We start from the raw sequence: 22,785 nt of genomic DNA, 5'->3' as shown, positions 1-22,785 counted from the left end.
AGATTTGTTATATTACAAAAAAGATGAAAATGAACATCATATGTGGTTAAACAAATTGATTTATTCTTTAGAACAGAAAGTGATCACCATAATAAAATTTATCTATGTAGAAAATGTTTATCTAAATTTATGACTAAGAATAAATTATTAAAACATAAAGAATTATGTGATAATAAAGAGTTTTGTAAATTAATAATGCCAACAGAAAAAGATTATAAATTGAAATTTACTAATCATAAATTTAAGAATATTGTTCCATTTGTAACTCATTGTTGTTATTGTGAAAAACGTTTTTATTCATTTGATAAAAAGTTAGAGATCATGATCATTTAAATTCAAAATATCGTGGAGCTGCTCATGAAGATTGCAATTTACAAGCTAAGAAAGTTAATTTCGTACCAATATTATTTCATAATTTATCAGGCTATGATACCCATCTATTTATAAAACAATTATCGGGAAAAATGGGCGCAATTAATCAAGAAATAGAAGAATATAATGCTATGAATGGTGTAAATGTAAGAAAATATGATTTTAAACTATTAGCTAAAACATCTGAAAATTATATGTCATTTCAATTTGGTTGCATTAGATTTTTAGATTCTTATAGATTTCTAGCAAGTTCATTAGATAATTTATCAAAAAGTTTAGTTGATAATGATTTTATAATAACTCGATATTATTATCCAACTGAACAAGATTTTAAATTATTGAGATATAAAGGTGCAATTCCTTATTCATTTTATAAAACACACAATGATTTTAAAGTAACAGAATTATTAAAAGATCAATTTTATGATCAATTAAAAGAGGAGTATGTGAAAGACGAAGTGTTTAATAGAACATTAAATATTTGGAACCATTTTGAGATGAAAAATCATGGTGAATTAGTTGATTTATATTTAAAATCAGATGCCAGATATTGGCTGACATATTTGAAAAATTTGGAGAGGTTAATTTGAATCATTTTAATGTTGATCCTTGTTATTGCTACTCTAGTCCTGGTTTAACCTGGCAATCTGGTTTAAAATACACAAATGTAGAATTAGATTTATTAAAAGAACCAGACATGGTTTTATTATTTGAAAAATCAATTAGAGGTGGAATTAGTGGTGTTATGGGAGATAGGTATTTTAAAGCAAATGATGAATATAAATTATTATATATTGACGCTAATAATTTATATGGTTGGGCAATGATGCAACCTCAACCATATAACAATTTTATATTAATAGAAGTTGAAAATGGTGATAAAACTGACTGGGAAAGCGCAATTGCGAGTTTAAAAGATGAAGCACCAATTGGTTATTTCTTTGTAGTTGATTTAGAATATCCTGAAAATATAATGTTTAAAACAAGAAACTTACCTTATTGCCCAGAACATTTAACTGTAGATGATAGTTATTTAAGTGAATACCAGAAGAAAATAAAACCGAAAGATCATGTTTTTACAGAAAAATTGATACTTACTCAAAATGATAAATATAATTATATTGTTCATTATAGAATGTTAAAATTTTATCTAAAACAAGGAATGAAATTAAAGAAAGTACATAGATATATTGAATTTAATAAATCGAAGTGGTTAGAAAAATATATAGATTTCAATACTCAACAGAGAACCATATCAAAAAACAGATTTTGAAAAAGATTTATTCAAATTAATGAATAATAGTTTTTATGGTAAAACATGTGAAAATATTAGAAATAGAAATGATATTGAATTAGTAAATAATTCTGAACGATTAAGACATTTACAATCAAGTCCTAGACATTTAGGAAATAAAAAATTTGAAGATTATTTAACAGCAGTTAAATTAAAAAGAACGTCAATGAAATTTAATAAACCTATATTCGTTGGTTCAACTGTTTTAGAAGTATCAAAATGATTAATGTATGATTTTTATTATAATGTTTTACAACCACTTTTTGGGGAAAAGCATATTGAAATATTATATTTTGATTCTGTAACAGCTGACACCCCAATATTATTAAAATGTAATGATAAAATATTGATAAGAAGAATTTCAGAAATAATTCCAAAACAAAATGAATGTTATATTTCATGTGGTGAAAAAGAATTAATACAAATAAATGAATTAATGGATGTTTGGACAAGAAATGGATGGAAAAAATTAAAGAATATTATTAGACATAAAACAAATAAGAAAATCTATAGAGTTAGAACTAAATTAGGGTTTGTAGATGTTACAGAAGATCATAGTTTAATTAAACGAAATGGTTATGAAATAAAACCAACTGATATAAAAATTGGAGATGAATTATTACATAAAAGATTTTTCCAAAGAATGAATCATATGTCATTTGATGAAATAATTGATAATATTTATAATATAGAACCTGAAACATTAGAAGAAAAAGAATATTTTATCAAAGGATTTTTCATGGGTGATGGTTCAGCAGGTGTGTATAAATATGTTTGGGGTAATAAATATTGTTGGTATTTATGCAATCAAGATTTGAAATTATTAGAAAGAATTAAGAAATTCTGTGAAGAAGTTTATTCTCATAAAACATTTAAAATCATAGATGTTATGAAATCATCAGCAGTTTATAGAATACTTGTAAATAATCCTAAAGATTTTGCTATAAAATATAATGATGAATTCTATATTCATGCAATAGTGAAAAGTAATACTTCAACAAAAGAAAAGATAGTACCAGATTATGTATTAAATGCAAAAATAATTTAAGAAAGTGGTTCTTCATTGGATTCTATGCCGCAGATGGCACTAAAAAATTTACAAAGGATAAAAAGATAACCTTTGCACAGAAAGGAAAAGTTGCTACATCAGGATTAAATATATTATGCAGTTCATTAGGATTTAATATGAATATAGAATTAATTAAATCTAAACCAAATTGTTTTAATTTAAGGCATGTAGAAAAAGAATTAACAGAAGAAGTTAAAGATTTATTTGAAATATATAACCCATCAGATTATGTTTATGATTTATCAACTGAAGATGGTACATTTAACTGTGGATTTCCATTAATTGCCAAAAATACTGACAGTTACATACTAAAAATCAAGACAAATGACATAACAAAAGACTTAAAAACATTAAAACATCATTTTGATTTTAGCAATTATCCCAAAGATCATGAACTATTTAGCAATGATAATAAAAAGATTCCTGGTAAATTTAAAGATGAATTAGGGGGTGATGAAATGATTGAATTTGTTGGGATAAGAAGTAAAATGTATAGTTACAGAACAAAAGATCATGAGGCTAAAAAGTTAAAAGGAATAACAAAACATGTGGTTGATATATATAGAATTTCAAGATTATATAAAGTGTTTATATAACTCAATTGTAATGAAACATAAAATGAATTGTTTAAGATCAGAAAATCACGAGATGTACATTAATGAAGTTGAAAAGAACTAGTTTGAATCCATTTGATGATAAATGGCATATTTTAGATGATGGTATAAAAACATTACCTTATGGCCATTAAAACAGAAAATCAATATCATCATACTCGAAATCACTATTGGCTTCTTCATTTTCATTTAATTGTTCTTGTATAATTTGTTTAGGTTCTTCCATTTCATTTTTCTCATTTAAATAACGTGTTATATTGTGCCACATTTCATCTCGCTCTCTTTGTTTCTTTTTGTTTGTTAATTCATCAAATGGAATTATAATATCGATGTTTAAATAATTTACAATCTTATCTAAAAAGAATTCATAATTAATTGAATCTGTTATTCTATTTTCCAAATTCTGAAATATCATTGAAAGATAGAATAAAATTATTATTTAAATTAGAAGGAATAACAATTCTTTCAATTAATTATAAAGATTTATGGTTAACTAACGAAAATAGAAATAATATGATATTTCAAGGCATTCAATCGGAAAACCAAAAGAAATTAAGATCTATATAAATATGTAATTCAAGAAGATATTATATTTGAGATAACGTTTGCTCCTGTTAATGAAATTGTATTATCTAGCGTTGCTAGAGATATGGGTTATAAATTATCGAATATATGTTTAGAATATGACACAGTAACTAATGAAAATATTGCTAGCACAATTCAAACTCAATACAATCAAGGATTTTCATTATTATATGATTATATTGATAAATTTAAAACTGTAACTATTAATGCAAATGATGAAATAATTAATGAGAATATTAACTTCCCAAGAAGATCTATTAAAGGTATATTAATATTTTTTACCATTGCAACATATTCTAATGGCGCAATAAAGGTAGATAATTATTATAATCCTGAAATAACAAAAGTAGAAATAACTATCGAAGGAATAGCAAATAAAATATTTTGTCAAGGAATGAGAATGATAGATCAATGGCCAGAAATTAGAAAACATTTTATGAATGAAAAAGTAAAATCATCTGAAAATTGTAATATTAATCAAATTGCTTATTACACAGGTAATAAATATGCATTATGGTTAGATTTTAGAACAACAGAGGATAATTCATTACATGGTTCTGAGAAAAAACTACAGAACACTAAAGATGGAATAAAATTATTCATGAAAAAGAAAAAAGGACGCTTTAATTTTAAAATGCACATTTTTATTATATCTGACGCACAATTAAATATTGTAAATTCACAATTAAATAGTATTCAATATTAGAAATATAAAGTTAAAATTAAGGATATATAAATGGGTGGTAAAAAAACTCCTAATACTAAAGAACAATATTTAAGAAATTTATATTACAACCCTGAGAGTTCGGTTGCTTATTCTTCTAACAAAAATATATGGCGTCAAGTAAAACAAGATAAATTAGATAAGATAATCCCACAAAATTTAGTTAAATATAAAGATATAAATGAATTTATGTTAGAACAACCAACATACACAACACATAAAAAATTGTTAGAAAATATTAAACTCGTAAAACTATGGTAAGTTATGTAGATCAACAGTGGCAAGGAGATTTAATTGATATGAAAAATGTTAAGAAAGATAATGATGATTATTGGTGGATATTGAATATAATTGATATTTTTAGTCGCTATGTATGGAGCTTCCCACTTTATAGAAAAGATGCTGTACAAACATCAAATGTTTTAACAAAATTTCTTTCGGATGATAAACTAAAACCAGAAAAAATACAATTTGATGATGGAAAAGAATTTGATAATTCACTTGTTCATGAACTCTTGGACAATCATAATATTAAATATTTTTCAACAAAATCGGATAAAAAAGCAGCAGTTGTTGTACGATTTAATAGAACATTAAGAACAAGAATGTGGAAATATTTTACAGCAAATAATACTTTTAAATGGATTGATGTTTTACCAAAATTGATAGAAGGATATAATAATTCTTATCATTCTTCTATTGGAATGAAACCTATTGAAGCTAGAAACCTGAAAATGCTGAAATTGTTTGGAATAATTTATATGGAGCATTTCTTGTAGATGATTTTGGTGAACCTAAATTTAAAGTTGGTCAAAATGTTAGAATTTCTAAGTATAAAAAGATATTTGACAAAGGATACGATCGAAATTTTACTAGGGAAATATATAAAATAAAAAAGGTAATAACAACAAAACCATATGTCCATAAATTAGAAGATTTAGATGGTGAAGAAGTTGATGGCTACTTTTACGAAGAAGAATTAAGTTTAACTACAGAAAATCTAGAACAAGAATATAAAAGTATTAAAAACAAAAACTATTAAAAGAAAATATTCTTCAGTAAAATGGGTTGGATGGCCAGATAAATTCAATGAATGGATATTATCAAGTAAAATTAAAAATATATAAATGAATAAGGAATTATTTATATTTGAGCCTCATAATATGTTAATTTCTGTTGTAACAAATTGTGGAAAAACTTATTTTATATTAAATTTATAAGAAACTGTTTATAAAAACTATTTTGATAATATAGTATTATTTTGTCCAACATATGAATTTAATCAAACTTATGACAGAAATATTACTAGAAATAATAAATTTATTATATTAGATACTAAAACAGTAAAAGAAAATTTAGATAATTGTATTAAAATAGCAATTGATATTTATAAAGGATCAAATACATTATTCATTATAGATGATTGTGCTAATCTAAATGATTCAAAAGTTAGAGAAAGTGAGTTATGCTATTTAGCTTTCTCTGGGAGACATTTTGGGATAACAACATGGGTTTTAAATCAAAAATATAATTCAATTGTTAAAGACTTTAGAGAAAACATTAGATTTCTAGTTTTATTCTACAATAAAGACAGAAAATCGATGAAAAATGCACTTGAGGAAAATGATATTATTCCACATGATTTACATAATGAATATATGGATAAATTGAAAAATATTAAAAGATCAAAATTACTATTTAGATTACAACACCCATTTAAATATGAATTTATTTAAATTCAACAAGCTTGTTAATCTAATATATTTTTAGTTACATTCTAGTTGAATTCTAGTTACTAGTAGTTGGAACAAAAATCAACTAGATTCAACAAGAAATAAATAAAAACAACAATTTTCAACTAGCTTGTTAATCTAGTTGAATTCTAGTTACATTCTAGTTGAATTCTAGTTGCAACAACACAACTAATTTGTTTGTTATATAAATGGGAGGTGAAAAGAAAATAAAATCTAAAAATGGTGATGTTCCAATTGAAAAAACTTTAGATGATTCAGGAATAACAGAAACAAAATTAACTCCAGATGATGGTGCTTTAAATAATGTTACAACAAATAATAATTATGAATATTATCTTTATTGTAAACATCAATTAGAAATATTAATAGCATCTGGAAAATGTAAAAATTTTACCGGCAAAAATTTAACTTATAATGAATTAGATACAATGAAATCAGATGAAATTATTAGATTATTTAAGATTTATGAAACAACCGTGAGAACAGCTAGAATTAATGACGCGATATCAGAAAATGTAGTAAAAGGTTATAGTAAATTATGTAATTATATGCTGCCAATTCAAGATGAAATTAGATTATATGCTGATTTAAAAAATGATTATTTAGTTATGACCGAATTAAATAAATGGATTGGATATTTATCATTTCAATTAGGTGGATTTATGACATTATTATCAACTGGAGTTATAACATTTTCAAATATTGAAAGTAAAAATATTTCTATAATAAATGAACAAGGTGGAAGAAGTGAAGAAAAAAACCGAGATCACAGAAACAGATTGAATGGTCTCGACAATTAGGAATTAAATCACAAGAATATAAAAAAGTTGTAAAAGAAAAAATAAGTAATAAAAATGTTAATAAAAATAGTGAAAATATTGTTATTTCTACTCCTTCTAATAATAGAATATCTGATAAATGTCTATATTTTACAGTTGGATTTGTAATTGTATTCATTTTGATTGGACGTAATTGGTATGAGAAATCAAATAAAATTCATGATATTTATAATTCTGAAACAACTGCTATAAAAAATGAAAATACTTCTGAAATTCCAAAATTGATAATAAAAAAAATGAATTAATATTTTAGAAAAAAAGCAAAAAAAATAATTGAATATCTCACTACTTTTGTCTATCTATGCGGAGCAATTAAATTGTCCAGATAAGTCATTTCGGATTCTAGATATTCATTATTTTTATTTATTTATTTTGTTTTTTTTAATTTGAAGTTTTTACTTGAATATTGTATTACAGTCGTTTCTTATTATTAGTTTTTTCTTAAATTGAAAGATGGCAGCACTGGGCGTGATGCTAAATGAATATTTGAATTTGAATTTGTTAATCAATTAACATGGTAATTGATTACTAATTTGATTAAAAATTAAATCATAATTAAGTTAAAAATCCATAATTCATTTATCAGTTTTCATTCCTATATTCTTTTCATTCGGAATAATTTATAATTTCAAATTTCATATATTTCTTTAGTAAACACCAACAACATTTACTTAGGTGTTTTAGCTAAGTATATAAGGCAATTCATTCCAACGCTGGAGTAGCTCTGGCCAGCAGTCATTTTGAAAATGCACCTTCGTCCACTCTCCGGGTTTCTCCTTCGGTTTCGAATTTCGAGATTGGTAGAAATTACATTAGGCGGCTTTAATATAATGTGATTTCTCATCATCTTATCATTGAAGGAGATCCCGGTTGACGTGGGTCGCGGGGGTGTAAGTAGAAATGACTGGGGATAAGCGTCCCGTGGCGCCTTTCAATAATGGGATGCTTATCCCCTGAAAACTCTGTAGGTCGAGGATAGGGCAATTTTGCTAAAACTTACCTTAAAAACACTGAAATATTCCTTTTAATCACTAGAGAGAGAATGTATCCTGTGTGTGTTGTATGTATTGCGTGCTTATTATATAACTGCTAGCTATCCAATATAACAACAACGTTGAATTGCAACACCTGTTTGATCGATCAATATTCAAATGAAGCACTCTCTTATAATAACATGTAACAGATGTTTGGCTGGTATGATTGTAGTTGTTCGTAAAACGACTAAGGTCATTTTGGATTCTAGATATTCATTATTTTTATTTTTTATTTAATCAACAATTTCTAAATCATGATGACCGTCATCATTTTTTCCATGATAAATTATTTTAAATCCTTCTAAATCTTTTGATTCCTCTGTACTCAATGAAACCCATTTATCAGGTAAAAATACTTTAAATTCTCGCGATGTACTAACATTACAGTAGCTTAAATTCGCTGATACTTTCTCTCCATATTTAGTTTTTATCTTTTCTAATTTCAATATTTTATATTCAATTTCTTTTGTAACATCAATTAACTTTTTTATTTCAAATTGGTTTTTTTGCTGGTTTTATTCTGTTATTTATTGTTGCTAAGAATGCTTTTCTATCTCCCATTTATAAGGAAAAAAAATTACTTGTGGTGAAGAGTGGTGTCTCGTACTCTCGTACTCTGATCTGAAAGCCTACTTTCCCTATTACTAACGGGCCAAACATCTTCCCTAACATTTCAAATTTTTACAAGCAAAGATAATATACTTCATGCTTTTGGTGCAAAAAATGCATGTCCACAAATTGCAAATTGTGTTTTTAAAATATCGATTGAGTGTGGAATTGTTTCGAATTCAGGGATCTCCCATTAATTCTCCGGTATTTTTTCCGGTAAGATAAGTGACATATTGTTGTGATCAGATTGTGTTGAATACTTCTTCGTTATATCGAACGACATGTTATACTTAATGCATCTTTACTTAGGCCTTACAGCTTTCTCTATTGGTCAGCGTTGTGATCACTCAAAATTAACCATAAGTTTGAATTCTCACTGAACTACTACATCACTATAACCAATGTATATATTTCATATCAGGGGATTAACTTTGATCTGTGGTCAGTGGACAGCAGCTACGAAGCATTTAAAACTACTACATTATCATTCCATCTATATTCATATATATATATATATATATATATATATATATATATATATATATATATATATATATATATATATATATATATATATATATATATATATATATATATATATATATGATATGATATGATATCTTCTTTAATGTTCAGTCTAAACGTCTTGAACGCAAAAGTTTGACAAGTTTCGCATGTTGGTACCGATACGCACGTTCACGCGAGTGAAATGTGCACGTTACAGGCTCAAATGCGCACGTTACAATTACAAATCGAAACGTTGTTCGTTCAAAACCCCACGTGAAAATCTTTTGCATTTAGTGGGAAATTTCGCTCGGGGAAGTTAGCTCGCTACCTACAATAAAAACAATTCTGACAAGACTTTTCAAGCGACAAATCTAAATGTAAGAGCTAGTAGTACTAACGAAGGATTGAGGCAATACCCCATGTCATTTCTGAAAACATTTAACCGGAAATTTGACAGTACTTGTGTAGCTTGTACAGGTAAAAGAGTTGTTATATTTACGTTCAGGCCAAATGAAATTGTTTGATACCAGACACAACCAAGTTGTTACCGAAACAGATAAATACATCTATGTGGTCAGTATTGGTCAAGATTTGGTCAGTTGAATATAATTATTTGACACCACACACGACTGTGTTGCTTCTGAAATAGACAAATTACTTTAGGGTCAGTATTGGTCAGAATTGGTCAGTTAAATAGTTGTTAGATCATAGCCCGCGCCATATTTAGTCGCTCGACGTCCAAACACGATTTTATTACTTTACTGAACTAAATATAAAATTACTTATGGTGAGTTTTGGTTAGCACTGGTAACTGGTCAGTACTGGTCAAGCATTGGTCAGTTAAACAATTTTTAGATTAATGCCCACACCAAACAACTTAATTGTTTGCAAAGAAATAATTTACTTTATGGTTCTGGCCATGCATTGGTCAGTTAATAGACCAAGGTCCACGCCACTTTGCTACCAAACATGATTGGATTGTGTCGTTTCGGAAAATTTATCCGTTGGGCAATTTGTGGTCGGCTCTGGTTCGTTAGGTTCTTATTTTGCGGGCATTTTATCTCGAACACACTGAAAGACTGAATTACTAATTAATTCAACAGATCATTGATTAATGGAAATGAAGATCAGTGTTTAACTAATAGTCCTTAGTCTGAATAAAATGTCTCTGGTATGGTTGCTATGGTGCTTATTGTATCTAATTCTTTTTATTTCCACTACTACCGTAATTGACTACGATGTTTTCAAGTGGTCTTAAGTACAGCTAATAGCCGAGAGTCGTTGATTTATGTGAAATTTACATACAGCGCCACCCGTTGGTAGAAAAACTAACCCGAGCAATACGGGTGTTAAATAGATACGCTAGTAAACCGGCATAACCGGTTCTCATAATGTTCACAGATGTTTACACGCGAAAAAACAGGCTGTCCAAATAGTTCCCCGACGACGATGCTTATCAATTTTACAAGAGGAACCTGGGCATGAACTAATCATAGTTAGGCCAACCTAATCAATGCTTACTTCTGATGGCCTATTAGATACATGTTCATTGATCACAGGCGAGTCTACTTGTATCACATTTACATGTAAATGTATGACAGGTTCATGTTATATGATAAAAGCCACTCGCAGTGAAAACACTGTTACTTTTGCTAGTTTTGAGAATTGCATCAACGCGGCTCATTAATCGTGGTGCCTTAGTGACATTCTGTCTAGCTAAAGATGAATATGCGTATGTGAAATTAAATTTCTCTCAGTTGTCTAGCAGCGAGGCGAAATTTTTCGGATGACATGTCATTTTGGTGCAAAGCTATTGCATTAGACAGCCCCGCAGGCTGTAGGCAACGGAGCTAACGCTGAGAATGGTTTCAATTATGTCAATTCTACATATGCGTTTTAATCTAACATCATACTTACCCACACATTTGCTAACTAGTTGCCGAAAACCAAGATCGCACTGACAACGGAAAGAAGTTTGAGTATTTATGCAACGTCCATGAGGGACGCACGTATCTTCAAATAATGTACATTCGTCTAATTCAGTAGGTTGATTTTCATCAAAGCATAACTTGCGGTAGACTTCTATAAAATAGAAACATTGAAATAAAACAAGCAAAAACTCAACAAAAAGTAAAACTTTGTAAAAGTGATGCGAAAAATACGGATGCAGACCAGTTCCTTTAGATGCACAGAGATGACAAATGGCTCTATCTCCCCAGCCGGTACCTTGCGTACAACAACATTCTTTCAACGTCATTTGCATGCCTAGCCTCGAAGTACAACGCCCATCCTCAAAATTACTAAAGCAATTCATTCTCCTATTATCTGAAACCGTAGAAAAACCAGTAATAATGCAACAAAAAACTCATTTTATATTTATATATATATATATATATATATATATATATGTATATCCATATCGATATATACTGATGTAAAATAACAGCACGGCAACCCGAAAAAAGCAAAGCTTGTAGTATCAGGCACCCTAAAAGGAAAACAAAATAAGGAAAAAAAAGAAAAAAAAACACGCATATTCACACACGCTTCATGCATACACACACATACATACTTTCAGACGGGCTCAATACTTAAATTTAAACAATGTTCACATGAGTTAGTAATTGTCTATGATGGACTTCTTTAAATTTCTTTTAAAAGAACAGAAATTTTTAGATAGTTTTAACTTAGGATTCAAAGTGTTCCAAAGTCTTAATGAATTGTAACGAAGGTTGGTTCTTGAATATGGGATTACGAAATTGATACTAGTACTATTTCGAGTGTTGTGGTTGTGAATTTGCGAATTAAGTAAAAAGAAATCATCGAAGGCTTTAGGGACATCATTTTTATTATATAAGTACATGAACTGGCAAATTTGTAGTTTGTTGATATCCTCTAATTTCAAAAGTTTGTACTTTTTGAATAAAGGTGACGTGTGCGCTAAGTAGCCGCTACCATTAATCGCTCTAATCGCTTTCTTTTGTAATACCACAAGACAGTTAAGATTAGTAGAGGTATTATTTGCCCAAGTCATGTTACAATAATGAATGTAAGGATGAATAAGAGAATAGTACAATTTTAGAAGAACGGATCGTGGAACATAATGTGATAAGCGTCGGATGATACCAATACCTTGTGCCACTTTCTTCGCAATATTTTGTATATGAGTCCTTTTTTTCTTAGCTCTACTAAATACCATGAAATGTGTTTTGTCAAGATTTAATGAACGTTTATTTGACTTAAACCAGACGTCCAAGTTTGCAAGTTCAAAATTGACAGTTTTCTCCAAAATTCTGTACTCTTTATGGGAAGCAAAGATATTAGTATCATCCGCGAACATTATAGTCTGAAAAATGGCTGACGCATTGGGGCAATCGTTAATGTACAAAATAAAGAGAAGAGGACCCAAGATCGATCCTTGCGGGACTCCACATATTATTTTCATTCGATTGGATGTTTATCTCCATATTTTACACACTGAAGTCGGTTACAAAGATAATTTTTAAACCAGATATTAGCTAAACCTCTGATACCATAGTGTTCAAGTTTGCTTAATAGTATTGCATGATCTATGGTATCAAAAGTTTTAGATAAATCTAAAAAAATACCTAAAATAGTCTCTCCACAATCCAATTTATCAATTAAGTTATCGATTATTTTTGTTAGGGCATAGGAAGTAGAATGTTTTTTCCTAAACCCAAACTGGGAGTCTGAAATTACATTATGAGATTCAAGAAACTCAATGACACGGCAATACATGATTTTTTCTAAAATCTTAGAGAGGCATGGTAGGATTGAGATGGGGCGATAATTTGTGAAACTTGCCTTATCCCCGGTTTTATAAATTGGACAAACCTGAGCAATTTTGAGAGCACTTGGAAAAACGCCAGATACCAAACTAAGATTAAAGATGTATACTAAGGGATCAGAGATAAGATGGATGACCTCCTTTAATAATTTCTGACTGATATTATCAACTCCAGAACTATTCTTTGATTTAAAAAGTTTAACAATATTTTTATTTCTAATTTAGTCACTGGAGCAAGGAAAATTGTGTCTTCAACTCTGTTTTTTAGATAACTCTTGAAATCTTTGTTTGTATCTGGCATTTTATCAGCTAGTTTTGGACCGATATTTATAAAAAAGTCATTGAAATCATTAGCTATTTCGAGGGGGTCCGTAATCAATTGATCGTTGTGTCTGAACTTTTCAGGAAAATCTGACGCTTTTCTTTTATGTAATATAGAATTGATTAATCCCCAGGTCTGCTTGGAATCAGTCCCTATAGTTTCAAACTTTTGCATGTAGAAATCTTTTTTTGCCACGCGTATACATTTGTGAAAACAGTTTCTGTATTTAGTAAACACTGATTTTGATTCAGCTGACCTCTTCTTAAGATACTCTGTATAGAACTTCTCCTTATGTTTTAGTGAAATTCATAGACCTCTTGTCATCCAAGGGTTTAGCTTATCTTTTAATCGATTCCATTTCCTTTTGATTACTGGGAATGAGTAGTCATAGTATTTAGTAAATAAGGTGATAAATGTATTGTACGCCAGTTCAGTATTGGTGCTATTATATACATCATTCCATTTTTCGGCCATTAATACCTTTTGAAAATCCGCATGTTGCGTTCATTAACTTGTCTATAATTTACATGATGTGGAGTTTTTTTAGAGTTAGACTTAGTATTTAAAATTGAAAATACAGGTAGATGATCCGAGATATCAGTCATTACTATGCCCGATTTGATGTTATACTCTTCATTACAATTTGTTAAATTATATCTAGAAGAGATTCCGATTTATCAGTAATGCGTGTAGGTTTGTTAATTAAAGGAGCAAAGGAATTGCAACTCAAGGTATCAACAAAATTTGTCGTATGAAGGTCGCGATCCTCATTAAGTATGTTGATATTGAAATCTCCCATAAGGAAAACTCTAGAATGACAAGATATCTTATCAAATATTTTCAAAAAATCACTTATAACGTCACTGACCTTGAGTTGAGGAGGTCTGTAAAATAGACCAATAAGAATTTTTTCCGGAAAGTTCCTAAGATTAATTTCGATGAACATATATTCAATCGAATTGATAATAGGTACATCGAGATCAGTCCTAATTTTGTAATTTATAGAATTTTTTACATAAAAGGCTATTCCTCCACCTCTAGAGTGATCTCTGCATTTGAAAATTGAATTATATCCTGGAATTGGATATAAAGATCTATTATCCATGCTTGTTCTCGCCAAAATTATCAAAACTTTTGTTCAGACTCCTGACGTTTACATGAAAAAGGCCAAAACTGGAGTCAGAGAATTCTTTTACTAAGTCGTTACTGTAATAATACAAACAGTCACGCTGTATGCTGTTAAATTCCATCATATTAGCAAGCAGAAGGAATTATAATGACCCATTGATAAAACGTTACATGAACTCATTGTATAAATAATGACAAAGTCCGCGACGTGTGACAAGTATATATATGAAGGTAAGAAAAGAAGCGAGCATGCTGAGGTAAACCTATAATAAATTCTGTAGTCCGCGCGCAATGATAGTCATCGTCACTGGAGCAGAGAGAATTATAGAATTACACACGTGACTTTACATAAATAGGTAAACAAGAGTAGAAATAAGCACAGTACAGTAAATTTGAAAATTACTAAATGGTTTTTATATTAGAATTCATAAAGTTTAATTGGCAGTTTTATACCGTCTTTGTTAAGAGCATAAATTTTGCCATTGATCGTCCACATTTTGAGGAAATCCCTCTTTTTTCTAACAGTAGCCATAAAAAGTGACAATTTCAGGCGACAAATCTTCTTTCACGAATATTTTTTTCCCTTTTGAGTGTTTTTTATTGAAAAATATCCTGTTACGAACATGGTGGTCTTTAAACCGAACAATAATTGGATTCGGGAGGTTCTCTCCATCCTCGTCAACGCTGGGTACTTTTGGCTTTATCCTGTGACAAACATCGATATCGTTCAGCGTAAGGTTGTCAAAAATTTCTTCTGGCATGTTAGATTTTAGATTATCGATAACGATTTGCGCACAGTCTTCTCCGGCATTTTCCTTTATTCCGAAAACACGAATATTATTACGGCGGGAATATTGTTCATTTTCAACCGTTTTCCGCTTGATAGATATTAGGTCCTGTTTCAGACATTTGAACTCAAGTTTTTGCTCGTCATCTTTCAAATTAAGATCTTTTAGTTCTTTCTTTAGATTATCATTTTCCCGTTCGAGATCGTAAAGGCGGCATTCATATCGTTCTAGTTTTTAATAACGCGTTGATAATGCAATTCTAATTTTCGGTCCATAGTATCCTCCAGGGAGAGCTTAAATTTTTCAAGACATTCGTTTGTTACCATGGACTTTTGAATCATAATTAGAGTTTCAAGAATAGCAGAGGAAGAGGGACTATATGGATGATCAGTGTGAACAGAATTGCTGACACTGTCCGTGTTTACAATAGCATTGACATTCGTATTGTTAATTGAGGTATCGGCATTAGAGGATGATACAGGAGCCTGTTTGCGTTTTTTCTTTTGCGGGCGTTTAGCAGATTTGTCAGCAGATAGAAAAGCAGACGGGGCAGGTTCATCAGTTTTGTCCGTAGCATCAATACTTCCAGAATCCATAAAAACCTCGCTATCAGTTGATTTTTTTGCACGGTGTGGTTTATCTTTCTCTGTTTTATTTTGATCGGCCATGGTTGTTAAGATCACAGATTATTGTCGGATTACGCTGTAGAGATTGTAGAGTGACACGCGTGAGTACAGTTTAATTCAGATAGATTTGATACCACCGTATACGCGTAGAAACATTATAGTGACCTTGGAATTGCAGGTAGAAATACGAGACGATTCACAATTTACGACTTGCGAAATTTTAAACAATTCATCTTAATCTCATCCCAGATTTGTCTTTATTTCTCTGATAGCATTTCAATATCCGGAGCTACTAAGAGAAACTTAATTTCAACAAAAAAGACAACTTTCTAACTGCTGATTACACATCCATTTATAATCACTGTGCTGTCTACTTCAGCTTAATCAGTTAATTCGACATACCCTAATTGACCACGGTGATCTATCAAGCCTTCGAACTAAAATTTTGATGATCAGTATAGCGTATATCCGAGATTTTACACAGCCATGAAGGTAGAAAGCTATATTATTCCCAGAGCTCGTTAGGACGTGAACTGGCTACGTCGGCCATGTTTTTTTTTCTCCACGTAGCGGTTACTTTACTGGAGGGGTGGAAGGAGTTGAGCTTTTTCGTGAATCTAATAAGCGTTGTGTAATGGTTATTCGATTTCCACCACTTGTAATGGTACCACAATCTCCACCAGTTGTTATGGGGCTTAACGATCTCTGTACCACTTGTTGTGTCACCTCGTTCTTCTTACTAATGCTGTACTGATGGATCTTTCTCTTTTCCAAGCAGATATAAAGTGCTAACACGTACAAGTCTTTCTTAAGTGATGATCACACTGCTTCTTTATTTCCTCTTCTTAGTGTTACATATCTTTCTGCTTTATCTCCCCAACTTTTTTTGTATTCTCTCTCATGTACTCTCTTTTGTACCCTCCCTGAACCAAAAACCTAAGACTTATATTTTAATTGGTACATTCTTAACATTCCTATACCATTACCTCACCCGCTTCTTCCCTTACCCTATTTGGTATCATATATAAATAAAATATATAATACCAATACTAATTATAAATCCCTGCTACTTCCATTCTACTCCCTCGTGTATTATACTAACCATCCCTTAAAAGTCCTTACATATCAAATATTGTTACTAAATGCTGTGCTATCTTTTCAACATAGTCCCTCCTTGTAACCCGAGCCATTTGCATTCAGTGTGCGCACCAGCACACATCAAAGTGTACGTTATCGTGCAAACCCGAGCCATTTGCATTCAGTGTGCGCACCAGCACACATCAAAGTGTACGTTATCGTGCACACTGCACACTTACTATCTTTTCCCATACAAAAAGACCCTTTATCTATTGCTTCTACAGTTTCCTCTCCACGAAGCCAAATGGCCAAAATATTGTTCTCAAAATAATGCATGAAAATATTAGGAAATGAAGGAGCCATTTTAGTGCCAATTGCAGTTCGAGATTTCTACAGTAACAGATTATCTCCAAAATTGATTATATTTGACCTCAGTACAAGTTCACATGCTTAAAAAGTACGTCATGATCGTGGGACGTGAAGCGCGCATCAGACAAATACTCCCTAATACAGTCAATACCCTCGGTCTATAGCGACACTACGATATAGAGCAACCACGTCAATACTCACCAAAAGAGCATGACTTGGAAGTTTACCATAATCGTCCAATTGTTTAATCAAATCTGTAGTGTCCCTCGTAAACGAAGGTATGTAAATCATTATTGGTTGTAGATGAAAATCCACAAACTTAGATAGTTTATCGGTGGGAGTGCTACATAAAATCCATATGAGCTTGACCCCCTTGTCCGACATACAGTGGGCCTTCATTTATTTTATAAAGATTTGATGCAGCAACATTATTTATTAACGTAATTACATTTATTCCCTTTACCTGGTACTATAATTATAACTTGTAAAGTACTGCGTTTTTCAAAGCGGTGATAAGCCCTATCCCGGTGATAAATCGCTATCCCGGTGTTAAATATTTTTATCACTGGGATAGTGTGTTTTTCAAACCTGTGTTAACTTTATCACCGGGATAAAATCAGCTATCCCAGTGATAAAGTTAACACACCTCCGACGTGGTGATAGCAACACTATCACCAGGATAAATTATCAAAATGGCTGCCATTTTTTATGATGATATCTATCAAGAACGAATTTATAGACACCCACGCCGCTATCGATATCACGAAACAGTTAAATTTGCAATTAATGATTATTCAGAAAATGAAGTGAGACAGAAATATAGATTTAGTTCGGAAAATATCACACGAATAACAAATTTAATTCGAGAAGTTATAACGTATGATACACAACGTTCCAAAGCACTTTCTGCTGAGTTACAAGTGAAGGTTGCTCTCCGATATTACGCAACGGGTAGTTATTTGGAAGCACTGGGTGATACATTTGGTCTTGTTAAATCAACTGTTTGGAAATGTGTCCATAGAGTATCAGAGGCGCTTGCCAGAAAAAGTAACGAATATATAGTCTGTCCGACCACAGATCAGGATAGAAATCGAATACGCCAAGGTTTCTATGATTTTGGAGGTTTTCCTAATTGTATTGGTGCAGTTGATTGTACGCAGATTCGTATTAAGGGCCCGCAAGAGAATGAAAATGCATATGTCAACAGAAAAGGATTTCATTCAATAAATACCCAGGCAGTATGTGACCATACAGGTATGTTTTGCTTCTTGTTTGTTGGTTTATTCTGTCAGTATCGAGTTTATCAGTAAATCAACTTTCTTTTAAATAGGTAATATCAATGTTGTAGCGAAGTGGCCAGGCTCCTGTCATGACTCACATATTTTCCGCAACTCGGCACTCAAGAGGTAAAAAATTGGTACCTTGTTTAAATATATATGGTCTAAATTAATTCATTTATGTCTGAAAATTGCATTTTAGATATTTAGAAGATAATTACAGAACCCTTGAAGACGGATTGATTATTGGTGATAGTGGCTATGGTTGCTCATCTTACCTGATGACACCATATTTGCGGCCAAGTAATCTAGGACAGAAGCGTTACAACCGAGCGCATACGTCATCAAGAGTACAGGTTGAAATGGCTTTTGGAAAATTGAAAAAAACGTTTTTTGGTAATTATCAAATTACCCAATTGCTGGGAAGCAACTTTGACTAGAATTCAACTTCCACTTTTCAAGAACTACATTTGTTTTAGGTTTTTACGATGCATCGATTAAATCGCAATTTTCTATTTTCTTGAAAAACACGGATACATTCTTCAAGGGGATAAACAATTAATTGCAGTTGATTAACTGATTGAGACTCTATCAGACAATCAAATCAACTATAGAGAAATAGCATACTAATTTTTCTATACATTATTTTCAGGTTCTTCATGGTGAACTGCAATTGAAACCAGCATGTTGTTGTCATGTAATTGCGGCGTGCTTTGTGTTGCATAATCTAGCCATAGAATTTGGAGAACCCGAGGTGGAATATGAACCACAACAACGAATTCCGATTTGGTTGGAGCCGTATGAAGGACGAGATATTGGCAATGCTGTGAGGAATCATATTGTGCAGACTTTTTTCAGATAACTGGTGCGTTTTGAGTTTGGATTTCTTAAGAAAACAAGAAAGCTCATATCTGTTAAATATAATCTATTCATGTAATTAAACTCATTGAAAAATGTCGACAAATATCTGAAAATCATTAAACATATAATCATTGAACGGATGAATTTTGGAAGCCTGTTGGCTGGTTAAAATAAGACAAACATGTATCTTATTTGTTAAATCATTGTTCATTAACAACTTTAACGCCATTCTGCTGCTGCAGTAAATATATTTCCAAAATAATCTTTTCATTTTGAAGTTCCAAGTTGGTATTTGTCAAACGCAATCTTTCACTATCTTCGTATTGAACCCGCCGAATCATATCCCGAGTTACACGGATTTGCTGAGGAATCTTTGGTTTGTTCGAAGTGGCCTCCATATCTGTAAATGAAATTTTATCATAACCGTTACAATAAATATTACATGTTTATCGATAAGGCATTTATTGTATATTTCATTTTTTCGTTTATGAACGACATGACATTACGTACCTGCTTCCTTGCAGTCATTTAATGTTGTGGTGTCACTTGTTTCGTGAGTGAGTTGCTGAGGTACTGTGAAAGGGAATCAAGATTGAAATATTTGAATTGATACATTCATGGAACAAAGCTAAAGCTGGTAGATTTTGCATAGTATTCATGTGACAATCGCATATTACATAAGAAAGAATATAATATGCAATACAAAAAATACAATCAGCTAGGCCTACCTTCAGTTAAGATTGGTCTTTCATCAGATTCCGGGTGTTTCGAAATTGTAGCTGTAGGCGGTAGACTGGTAATAGAAGACCTACTGTCAAAGCCTGAAATGTATGAATAAAATACATGCAGGCCTACCTGCGGACTACTACAAATAACTGCAGTTTAAATAATTCGGCCTTCAAGATATAAAACTGTCAAAACTGTATATTGCTGTTTTAAATTTAATGATTCTTTGAGGGCGTCATTAAGAAAATAATGGGTTAATTTTTGTACATTAAACTTACGATCTGTTTCTACACCGGCATCGATTCCATGAAAAGAAGGACAGTCTTCAAACATACCCAAGATTACTTCATCCGTGTCGTTTAATGTCGCTATGGGCGGGCCACCTGTTTTCTTTATATCGTTTTTCATAAGTGACAAACTTTTTTTTGCGCCTGAAACGCAGTGCTTCCATTTATCTTTCACCTCACTAACAGTCCTTTCGCAGATACCTAGACTATTAATTTGAGCGACAATTGACTCCCAGATCTTCTGTTTCTTCATATTCGTTACAGTGTTTGTTAGTTTTGAAAATAGTACATCTTCATTAGCCTTCACCATTTCAGTTAGAATAACACGCTCACTCGAAGTAAAATTAGCTTTTCGTTTCCTTTATAGGTTAGAATTCTTGTCCTCAGAAAATTTATCCATTGTGTGTCTGTGACTGTCTGACTTAAATTGTGGTCTTGTACAGAGACATATAGGAACAAAATATTGATTTATTTTTCATGGTTATGGTTGCTCGGTGACTGATCATGGCAATAATACATCCATATATGTGACATAAGATAAACAAAATATATGAAAACACCACTGTGTAGCCTCAGTGATCCTGTGATGTGAAGAAATCCTATATGTTAGTTCTTGAAGTGAGTGATTAGGCTGAAATGTCAGCCATTTTCTTTATGTTATCACTGGGATAAATGCTCTTATCCCGGTGATAGTTATCACTGGGGTAAAATGCTTTTGAAAAACGAGAAGTTATCCCTGTGATAACAATCACCGGGATAGTTAAATTTTACACTGGGATAGTCTTATCACAGGGATAACTTAACACTGCTTTGAAAAACGCAGGCCAGGTAACTAGTCATTAAAGGATTGAATGATCTTACTTATACTTTTATCCACAAAAGATGTCCCTAAACTAGTGAACCCCCCCCCCCCCCCCCCAATCAAGATGGCAGGAAAATGATTTTCCAAGTAAATAATTTATCTTGTATAGCACAAAAAATCGAGATGTCCGCCATATTGTAAGAGCGAGAATGCAGATTTTTAATAGGTCGCATCAATGGACCGAATCCACTACCCGCACCAAGTTTATAAGAAATTGCACGTTATTTGACGTGTGTTGAGTGCTTACAAGAAGTTCAAGGAGGGCGAGAAAGCTCATTTTCGATAGGTTCAATCTATCGACCAACCCCATTACACATACCAAATTTAAAGGAAATCACATGTAACTTGAAGTGTGTACAGTACGGCGCACAGCGTACGCTGAGTAAAATGTAATTTCGCCCCGCCGTATCGGGGTGACATAATGATAATAGTCGTGTTGATGACTACTAAGTGTTCATTTCATTGCGTCGATCTGAAAAATCTTATACCGAACGTCCGTAGCAGAAAACACGTGGGCTCTAGGAATAGTAAAAGACTGAACGCACGTGATCAGAGCATCATCTAAACTTACCTATGCATGACTTTCTATCCGAACTAGCAGTGAATCCTTGATTACAAGTGCAGAAATAGCCTTTCTGTTGCACGTGACATTGTCCATTTTTACAGACTTCGAGATTACTTTCGCAATCACTAACAGCTGAAAGGTTAAACGAGAAAATGCACAGTCAACCCCAGTATACCGTCCTCCCATATACCGCCCCGCCTACCGCCAGGTTTTCTCAATGTACATCTCTATACAAATACATAATAAAATACCCCCGATATACCGCCATACTCCTAATACCACCAAAACAGTTCTGTGACAGCGGCATTTATTATTAACGGCATTTCAACACCAGTTTCAAAGCATAGGTAGTGCATCAGCAGTGCCATCTTTCGAGATGAAACTTTTTAACTTGGCAATAATAATTTCTTGCTTTAGATATCTATGACTTTGTGTACGAATTGAGCCAAAGGCAATAATGACGAATATCACGAAGGCTGCTCGTGGATAATACTGTTGTGACATAGGCATTTTAATCAATTTAACTACGTATCACTTTCTGCTATTACGCTATCTCAAGCTCGTGGGACAATTCCTGCTGTTTAGTAATTATAGAATAATTAAAAGCTTTATGTTCAAACCCGGAATTAGATAAGATAAATTTCTAGAATAAATGCACGGTACTCTCGGGGAAAAACGGAGAGGGAGA

General features: G+C 31.5%; 1 protein-coding gene and 1 long non-coding RNA gene across 2 annotated transcripts in view; both read right to left on the bottom strand.

Annotated features, from left to right (window-relative positions):
• LOC141906266 (fibrillin-3-like) overlaps positions 1–22,785 on the bottom strand; it is a 769,611-nt gene that overhangs the window by 550,800 nt on the left and 196,026 nt on the right. The window contains exons 9-11 of the mRNA XM_074795508.1: positions 22,104–22,229; positions 11,574–11,726; positions 11,319–11,483 (exon numbers count right to left, since the gene is read on the bottom strand). Of these exons, the coding sequence (XP_074651609.1) occupies positions 11,319–11,483; positions 11,574–11,726; positions 22,104–22,229 (444 nt within the window). The remainder of the gene's footprint in view (positions 1–11,318; positions 11,484–11,573; positions 11,727–22,103; positions 22,230–22,785) is intronic.
• Positions 19,989–20,402, bottom strand: LOC141904933 (uncharacterized). The gene is made up of 3 exons (XR_012619226.1): positions 20,386–20,402; positions 20,168–20,230; positions 19,989–20,057 (listed from the first exon to the last, which is right to left on the bottom strand). It is a non-coding gene; the product is annotated as an uncharacterized LOC141904933 (long non-coding RNA).

This window comes from Tubulanus polymorphus, chromosome 5 (genome assembly GCF_964204645.1).
Source record: "Tubulanus polymorphus chromosome 5, tnTubPoly1.2, whole genome shotgun sequence".
Lineage (NCBI taxonomy): Eukaryota > Metazoa > Nemertea > Palaeonemertea > Tubulaniformes > Tubulanidae > Tubulanus > Tubulanus polymorphus.
The sequence above is the reverse complement of the archived record's forward strand: the minus strand, read 5'-3'. Positions and strand labels throughout refer to the sequence as shown.